The sequence below is a fragment of the Microtus ochrogaster genome, linkage group LG1 (assembly GCF_000317375.1).
Source record: "Microtus ochrogaster isolate Prairie Vole_2 linkage group LG1, MicOch1.0, whole genome shotgun sequence".
Classification (NCBI taxonomy): domain Eukaryota; kingdom Metazoa; phylum Chordata; class Mammalia; order Rodentia; family Cricetidae; genus Microtus; species Microtus ochrogaster.
The window spans coordinates 4557582-4567093 of record NC_022027.1 but is presented as its reverse complement, the minus strand read 5'-3'; the positions used below and the strand labels follow the sequence as shown (position 1 = coordinate 4567093).

The 9512-nt window shown below is 49.4% G+C and overlaps 1 protein-coding gene across 7 annotated transcripts in view; it reads left to right on the top strand.

Annotated features, from left to right (window-relative positions):
* Positions 1-9512, top strand: part of Eps15l1 (epidermal growth factor receptor pathway substrate 15 like 1) — an 85522-nt gene that overhangs the window by 54052 nt on the left and 21958 nt on the right. For all 7 annotated transcript variants that reach the window (XR_003378074.1, XR_003378073.1, XM_013350726.2 and 4 more), the window contains exons 18-21: positions 135-185; positions 1012-1148; positions 4031-4091; positions 4796-4878. Coding sequence is in view for 5 of the 7 variants with exons in the window: in XM_013350726.2 (XP_013206180.1) it covers positions 135-185; positions 1012-1148; positions 4031-4091; positions 4796-4878 (332 nt within the window). In the remaining 2 variants the exon portion in view is untranslated. The remainder of the gene's footprint in view (positions 1-134; positions 186-1011; positions 1149-4030; positions 4092-4795; positions 4879-9512) is intronic.

Genomic DNA, 9512 nt, shown 5'->3' with positions numbered 1-9512 from the left:
AGACATGTCTCCCTGTCCTCCTCCACTCAGCTGCTGCAGAGACATGTCTCCCTGTCCTCCTCCACTCAGCTGACTGCAGAGACATGTCTCCCTGTTCTCCTCCACTCAGCTGACTGCTGCTCTCTTTGCTCCAGGTGACCCCTTCCAGAATGATCCCTTTGCAGAGCAGCAGACGGCAGCCACAGGTAAAGTCTGGCTTTCTTGTGTCCCTGAAAATACTCAGTTTCTCTAGACTCTGGAGACACGGTCACTTGTACCATAGCTGCCTATGTTGGGTGTGTTATGTAACTGTCACACATGGTGGGATTTTCCACCACTCATTCCAGGGACTGTGATGTCATAGGAAAAGACAGCCATCATATGTCATGTGTGCCTTTTTTTTCTCCTGTGTTGGCATTGCCTAGTGTGACCAAAAACCTGGATTCCTTCTCCAACCACAGAAACAAAAAAGATTTGGAATATTTGCATCCAAGCAGAGACTCCCATCCTGTCCAATGCCTGGTCCACCAGTGTGCTTCCTGATTACAGAGCAGAATGTACCTATCACAGATTTCTCCTTTAACCCCAGAACTCAGTAACTCAGTAGGCAGAGACAGATGTTCAAAGCCAGCCTACATAGCAAGATCCTGTCTCAAGAAACTTCTAACTGGTGTGTGTGCGTGCGTGCGTGCGTGCGTGCGTGCCATGTGTGGGAGTCAGGGCACAACTTGCAGGAGTCAGTTCTCTGCTTCCTCCATGTGCATCAGGCTGTTAGGTTTGGCAGCAAATGCCCAGTAAAGCTTTTGACAGATGTGTAAAACTGTGGAAGGTTGAAAGACAGTCCATCACCCAGAAAGGTTCTCACTTGGGGCCAGTGTCACCATCCTAACCCTGGGGCAACTGATCACTCACAATTTGTGCCTCATTCTGAGCCTTCTCTCCCTGGCGTCCACTCCTTACCTCTTCCTGGTGCCTGCTCCTTATTACGTCTTTCTAGTATCTTTGCTCACCAGTTGTGCCCTCTCTTTCTAGACCCATTTGGAGGGGATCCCTTCAAAGAAAGTGACCCATTCCATAGTTCAACCACTGATGAATTCTTCAAGAAACAGGCAAAGAATGACCCATTTACCTCAGACCCCTTCACGAAGAACCCTTCCTTACCTCCAAAGGTGAGTAGAGTAGTCTCTGTGTGGGGTCCACTCGAGCAGGTCTGATTTGATGTGTGTTTGGATGGGGCTGTGGTGTTCAGGAGGCTGGCTCGCTTAGCCAGGAGCTGGGATTATAGGGGTGGTCTCATTCCTGGTCAGTGAGGCGGCTCCCAACACTGTCCATTGCCAAGTCCTGTCTTGTGAGCCAATGTACTACAGTACCAAGTCAGGGCGAGGGCAATTCCTCAAATAGCTCTTGTCCCTTCCTGTCCCTCTCCTCTGCTGTGGTTCTCTGCCCCCCACCTCCACTCCCTCTCCCATAGCTGCAGTAAAACATCGCGAGTAGCTGGACACTTGTCCTCTCTGCTCAGGAGGGTGAAGGTGGGAGAAGAATTGAGCTCAGGAGTCCCAGGTCATCCATGTATCTATATGAATTTGTGTGAATTTGTGTGTGCCACATGTGTGCAGGTGCCCTGGAGGGCAGAAGAAAACATTATGTCCCCTAGAGCAGGAATTCAATTTGCTGTGAGTTACCTGACATGGATATTGGGAACCAGACTCAACAAGAGAGCACCAAGATCTATTAACCACTGAGGAGTCCATAGCCCCTAGTGTGTGTGTGTGTGTGTGTGTGTGTGTGTGTGTGTGTGTGTGTTTGTGTGTACACTTGTCAGTGCTAAACATATGTTGATGTCAAGATAACAAGTTGATATCTTTTCCACCAAGTAGGTTGTTAGGATTGTTGACTTAGATTGTCAGACTTGACAGCAAGCACCTTTGCTTGTTGAATTGTCTTTTGGCTGTGCTCTGGGATCTAGGTGGTGCAAATCACTGAGTTAGATAACTTCTGAGTTGTCACCCTCTTGGGTGTTGGCCTGTTTTCTGTTACTCTAACAAAATTCCTGAGGCTGGCAATAAAGCAAAGAGGTTTATTTTGGTTCAGAGTTCTGGAGTAGTGTGGCCACTGGTTTTGTTGTGGTGGCAACACAGCAGCAGCCCGAGAAGGAAAACAGCCCTGCCCAGAAGGAGCATTTTTGTGGAAGTAAGGAACCAAAAGGCTGAGAGGTGCCAAGCTTCTTACTCTTCCCTCCATGTAACTTTCAGAGGACCTACCTGCCCCTGCCAGACCTGACGTCATGATACAAGTGACCTCATATGGCTGGACATATAGCCAGGGCACAAGTGCACTCAGAATGCTGTGCCAGTTTCCCTTCCTGCTGTTATAGAATATAAGAAACAACAGAATTCCAGGTCATCCTGGCCATCATAGCAAGTAGTGAGACATTGTGAGACACTGTCTCAAAAACAAAAACAAAACCCCAACGGGGTTGGTGGTGGTGCTGGGGTAACGGGGTGCTGGGGTAACGGGGTGCTGGAGTGGTGGCTCGGCAGTCAAGAACACAACTGTGAAAACCTGAGGTGGGCATGCAGACCCCAGCACCTGTGAAACAAGTTACCTGTGATCTTGGACATGTACAGCATGCCCTGAGCTGGGTAGAGACAGGAAGATGGTTGGGACTTGATAGTCAGCCCAGCTTCAGGTTCAGTAAGAGACTACCTAAAAGAAATAAGGCAGAGGCTGCCTCTGGCCTTTGCTGTACACACTTACACCCACACACTTAGAAACAAATGGATTTCATGTTGAGACTGGGTTCCCATCCCCAATATAGCTCATTATATATGTACAATTTTACATCTTCTAGAATCCAGTCACTTTGCCCAACATGTTGGAGAGTGAATCACAACCTATAATTGGTTTTCTGTTGAGATTTTTTAAAGAAAAGATTTTAAGAAGTTTTTATTTGTATAGGTGTTTTGTCTTCATGTCTGACTGTATACCACATGAGTGCCTGGTGGCTATCGAGTCCAGAAGAGGGCATCAGATCCTTGCACCTTGAGATACATACAGGTGCCGGGAGCCCAGCTCTGGCCCACTGGAAGAACAGCCAGTGCTTGAAACCACTGAGCCACCTCTCCAGCTCTGAACTTTGTTGTTTTTTTTTTTTTTTAATGAGACAGGTATTCTCTGGCCTGGAACTCAGAAATCTGCCTTTCTCTGCCTCCACAGTGCTGGCAGCATTTGCTATTTTTGCTTTGATCCTTTCTATATGGATCTCTCTCTGTCTTCTATTTCTCTTTTCCTTTTGAGGCATATTCTCTCTGGATAGTCCCAATTAGCCTCAAAAGCCTGCAGCAGTCCTCCTGCCTTGACCTCCTTTGTGTTTGGATGACAGGCACGAATTTAAAAGAGTTAACCACTCCATTTTATTTATTTATTTATCTATCTATCTATTTATATATCTTTTTATTTTGGCCTGAGACAGGGTTTCTCTTTGTAGCCTTAGCTGTCCTGAACTCACTCTGTAGACCAGGCCTGGCCTTAAACTCACAGAGATACACCTGCCTCTGCCTCCCCACTGCTGGGATTAAAGTCGTACTCAGCCAAACCCTTTAAGTACTTATAGAATTGGCCAGGCATTTGTCATTTGTCATTTCTGGTTCTCTTCCTTCCATTGAAAGACAGACTTCCCTCCCATTATTGAGCCACACTGTCAGCACCTCACTGGGGAATTCTAGCCAAAGGTTTTACCCCTGAGCCATGCCTCTAATCCTCACTGAAGGATTCTAGGCAGGGGCTCCACTTCTGCCAGATCTTAATGCCCTCTGTGCCTGTGGCTTTGACTCACTTCTTAGGCCTCCAGTTTACTGGTAATTTGTGGGGACAGTAACATTGGTTGTCTGCTGCAGGGTGCATGTTGAGGGTTACCCTCCACAGCCCAGGTTTGTCTGAATCACCCCACCCTCCCTGAGGTGTGCTATTGCTTATGGCATTTGAAATTGTTGGAAAGTACAGGTATGAATGGGTAGATGACCGAGTAAATTCTTTCTCTCTTGTCCCTCAGCTCGACCCTTTTGAGTCCAGTGATCCTTTCTCTTCCTCCAGCATCTCCTCAAAAGGATCAGGTGAGACCTGAGGCTCTCCCCCTTCTCCCCACCACTTCACACCTCAGTAATTCCCTCAGTCCCTAGATTTGTATAGCCTTAGGTAGACCATAAGGCCGAAGTGGATGCTCCCATTCCACATAGGCCTGTCTGTTCCAACAGGAGCTGGTGTCCTTCCAGTCTATCTGTTAACACCAGTGCTGGCTGCCATTTGCTCATTGTCCTTAATGGGAATAGTCCACAGTTTCCAAGCATGGTGGCCCTCACCTCTGACCTCAGCATTGGGAAACAACCTAGAGGATCACTGGTTTTGAAACAGACCCAGGCATGGTGGTGCACACCTTTAATAAGCCCGCCACTCAGGAGTCAAGAGGCAGGAGGATCTCTGTGAGATTTAGACCAACCTAGGCTACAGAGTTAGACCTTATCTGAGAAGCCAGGGATGGGGAATCTCTCCTAACTGATGGCCCTACATACACATAGACTGTGTTGTGCTGGCCACCCTCAAATGCTCATTCTCTCCATGTCACCTGCTTCTCCTGGACTGGTAGGTCGGCAGGACCAGTCTCTCCTTTGATCACTGTGATCCATGAGCCTCACAGAAGCCATCTTCCCAGAGACATTCATGGCCCCGAGTTTCCTACTCCTGGACCCTAGGATTACCTCTTGATGCTTAGGCACATCTCTTCAGACCATAACCCCAACTGTATTGGTGCTCCTCACAGATCCCTTTGGAACCCTAGACCCCTTTGGAAGCGGCTCCTTCAGCAGTGCCGAGGGCTTCGCTGACTTCAGCCAGATGTCCAAGGTAAGACTCCTCCCAGGAAGTCCCAGCCACAGCTTGTGTCTACCCGCCTCTTGTGGGTGGGCAGATATAACTGTTGCCACATATGTATGTGCTTGCACTTGTCACACTCTTTGAGTGCAACTCTACACAGCAGAGAGTGGATAGGGCCTAGAAAATGCCCTGACCTGGGATAGGATATGTTACCTGTGTACATTTGAAGCTGCCATGGCCAAGTCCCTCCTGATGCAGTCATTCCACTGCCCATCTTGCTCTTAGATCTGACAAACAGGAAGTGACTCCTCTGTGACACTCAAGGTCAGGGAGTGGCCCAAGGCATTACAGTTGTCTGTGTGCCTAGGGAAGGAAGAGTCAGACATGGTGGTCCCAGGAGGCATGACAAGTCTCAGGTTTGAGGTGTCTGGAGAAAGTGGACCACATAAATGTCTGGAACCTCCAGGGACCAACTCCTGAGGGTATTGAATGGTGAGGCAAGCTTACAGCAGAGGTGAACAAATACGCACATGAAGACAGCTTGTACTGTTCAAGGATGGAAGCCATAGCCGTGTTCTCAACGGGGTCCTGTAAAGCTTCCCTGTCTGCTCTGGCTCTGTGATGCACAGTGGCTAGTGTTACTCATTGAGGGAACATGGAGTTTAAGAGCTCAACATCTTGAGCTCAGCAAGCAGTCAGCCCAAGTAGAGCAGCTCAAGGCCTAGGTGGGTGCACACCTTCCTCCAGCACTTGGTAGTGGGCTCAGGTGACCTGGAGGCTAGCCTGGGCTACTAGGAGCTAGCCCTGCCTGAGAAGAAAGCTGCAGGGCTCATCCTTATAAAGAACTTGCTAATCTGGAGTTGTGGTCTTAGCGAGATGGACTAAGTCACCAGTCCCAGCCTAGCATGCCAGTGAATGTATGCTGGTATCATCTTTAGTAATGAATTAAAAAGTCAAACCAGCTGTAGCAGCAAACCGTGGAAGGCTGAGGCAGCCAGCCTGGGCTGTGCAGGGAAGCACTGCCCCCAAACATCTAAGAACAGTAGTGCTACAGGTGTGCTCTCCTGTCCTGCCCTGGCAGGGCATCATATCTATGCTTGAAACATGGTGTGCCTTGCAAATGTTTCTCATGAGGCTCAGTTTCCCTAGCAGAATCCATCCTTCTATTGGGGCCAGGTGGTGGTGAGAGTCACCAGGCAGCAATCCTGTCCCCTGTTGGTTTGGTTTCGTCCACCTGAAGGAGGCGGTAGGAGGGCATTCTGAGGGCACGGGCATCCCTTGGTATCCATAAAGATGTATTGCATGATGCCCAGGGGATATTAAAATCCTCACTAGCATCCCTCCTGTGATTTAACTCAGTGCCACAGACTGCATGTCTGGGTGGCTTCGAGTGTCCATGGTTCTTTTGCAGTCAGAGGAACGCTGCCCGTGTGCATCACTGTCTTTCTGTCTTTAGTGTGAGGGTGGTGGAAACCCCAGGAGATGGAGGCCAACCACATGGGGTCCCTGCCCTCCCCCGTCATGCCTTCTTTTCACTCTGTCCCAACTGTGCAGTCACTCTCAGGTGCCAAAGTCTGGCAGCTGTAGCAACATGCAATGTGACATGGTGCTTCCAAAACACACTTGACATGCTGCAAGTTTTGAGCACAGTGACAGACCTACACAGCAGCACAGGGAGGCAGGTCTGGCTTCCAGCACACTCAGGGGCCCCATACATGCAGGTCCAGGAGTAGCCTGACATTGGAGAAGCAGAGGCAGCCCTGGGAGCCCAACTCCTACAGTCAGGGCATGTTGGCCACATGGGGGCAGCAGCTTATAAGGGCTGGTGATCAGGAGCTATGGGCTCCTTTCTTTTTTCTTTCTTTCTTTTTTTTTGGGGGGGGGGGTGTTCGAGGCAGGGTTTCTCTGTGGCTTTGGAGCCTGTCCTGGAACTAGCTCTGTAGACCAGGCTGGTCTCGAACTCACAGAGATCCACCTGCCTCTGCCTCCCGAGTGCTGGGATTAAAGGCGTGCGCCACCATCGCCCGGCTACGGGCTCCTTTCTGAGGAGCCAACTATTCTAGGCTTGGAATCTGTTCTCTGTTCATTGTCCATCCCAGGGAAGGCCTAAGCAAGTGTACAAGGTATCTGCAGTTGTAGGTTGCTGATGGGAAGGGAGTTTTCTCCACTGTGCTGTGGCTAGCCACTGGCTGGTTGCCCATGCTCATGTAAGCAGCCCTAATTAAGCTCAGAATCACAGAAACCAGAGACGTGGAAGCAAGAGTGAAGAAGGAGTTTGTGGGAGTGGAAAGGAATGACAGGACTACGGGAATACATCACACACGTGTGAAAATGTTAGCGACTTCTAAGTGTTCGCTGAGAGGTCATGACCATCTGTGTGGCTGGGGGTCAGGGCCTGGGCCTCTCTCCACCTGGGATGCTGGGATTTGAGACTGGAGTAGATGCTAGCTCCCACCCCTATCTAGTCATTCCCTGTCCCTCTGCCCAGTTACTATCCAGTTGCATAGATCCCCTTCTCCTGATGAACCCCCCAGATAAGCCTCTGTCTCCCCATACCCCCCACAACTGGGATAGGAAAGCCAGGCCCACTTCCTGTTCTCGGCACCAGGCCAGGACACAGTTGGCTGGGACTGTGGAAAATCCTGTCCCGTACACTGTTTACACCATCCTGGGGCTCTTCGACTTCATGACACTTGTAAAGCCTGTGCCTGCCCCACCCCCACCCCCCACTGATTTTCCTCTCTGGTTACCTTGTTAGTTTTCAAGAACAACACCCGGTATAAATAAGTCTGGAGGGAAATGAAAGTAGAGTGGTGAGGGCTTTTTTCTTTTAGCTTTCTTTTTTCTTTTTTTTAACCATCACCACCACCAGCCTTCTGCACCTGATCAGGGTGGGGCCACAATGCGTGCCGTTCGCTCCTCAAGTTAAGAGTGTCCTACCTCACACAGCTGTGCTGAGGAAAGTGATAGCAGGCACCTCAGGAAGCCCTTCAGGCAGTGGAGGACTTTGCCTTAGGGGTTCTACTGCTGCAATGAAAGTCTATGACTAAAGCAACTTGGGGGGAAAAGGGTTTATTTGGCTTCCACTTCCACATCTCTGTTCATCATCAAAGGAAGTCAGGACAGGAACTCACAAAGGACAGAAACCTGGAGGCAGAAGCTGTGGAGATGTTGCTTACTGGCTTGTTTCCCCTGACTTGCTCAGCCTGCTTTCTTATAGAACCCAGGACCACCAGGGATGGCCCCACCCACCATGAGTTTGGCCCGCCCCATCAATCAGTAATTAAGAAAATGCCCACAGGTTGGCCTACAGTCAGATTTTACAGAGGCATTTTCTCAACTGAGGCTCCCTCCTTTCAGATGACTCCAGCTTCTGTCAAGTTGACATAAAACTAGCCAGTATAGGTTCCCAGAGGAATATCTAGGCAGTTGTTGAGCTTTGGTGACATTTACTTGCTTTAAAAATGAGTTCCCCCGACTGCAGGTGCGGTCAGTGGCACGAGCCTGCAGAGCATGATCAGGGCCCTGGGTTCATCCCAGCACTCCAGCCGAAAAGGAAATCAAAGTAAGTAAGTTCTCTAAAGTGTGTCATAGAGCACTTCAGAATGTAAATAAGGCTAACTTCTTTCACCTTCTCTCCACCCGCACCCAGAAGAAAAGCCACCTGTGAAGTAGCGGGGTGGATGACAGCCCATTTTCAGTGACTTTTCAACCTTGTCGTGGTTTTTTTTTTTCTTTTTTTTTAAAAAAATCTTTGCAGTGGCGCTGATGGAACATAGGGTCCCCTGCATGCCAGGCAGGAGATTCACCCCTTAGCCATGCCCCCAGTCCTTTTTGACTGTTCCTCAAAACTACTTTCCAGAAGGTCTGAGCAGTCTACATGAACACAATTCTGAGGCCATTGCAGTGGTCTTGTTCCTCCCCAGTTCCCAGGCTTCACAGGAACCTTGTTAAAAATAAAGCCTGCCTTGAATCCACTGCCCAACTAGGAGAGAGCCAGATCCCAAAGGAAACATGGTGGTAAACCTAAAATCATCAAAACTAGGGATACAAGCTGGCCTGGTGAAAGACACCTTTAATCCCAGCTCTTGGGAAGCAGAGGTAGATGGAGCTTTGTGAGTTCAAGGCTAGCCTGATCTTCATAGTGAGTTCAGGTCAGCCAGGGCTATACAGTGAAGACATTTCCTCAAAAAATAAAGAAAAGGAAGAAAGGGAAGAAGGAAGAAAGGAAGAAAAGAATAAAACTGGTACTGGGAAATTCCTGGGCATTGTGGCACTAGATAAGCTAGACCACTATGAGGAGAGCCAGGCCGACACAGTTAAGCCCCAAGGAGACATTGCAGCTAGCCAGAAGGTCAGACAGCATTGTCACCAGGTGTCAGGGCTTCCCAAGTCAGGAGACCAGGGAACTGTGTCCACACTGCACCCTCTGTCCACTTCTGTATTTCAGGCCCCAGGACCAGGACTGTATCACACAGGCCATCACACAGTTCACTTCAGCTAACAGGTGACTTCTCTTTGGGAGGAGTGGTGCAGGTGTTGTGGCACCCATGTGGAACTCAAGGATAGCTTGCTTGAGTCAGTGTTTTTTTCCACCATTGAACCCGAGGATCAAACTCAGGTCAACAGGCTTGCTTGCAAGTATATTGAGCCTCTTGCCAACA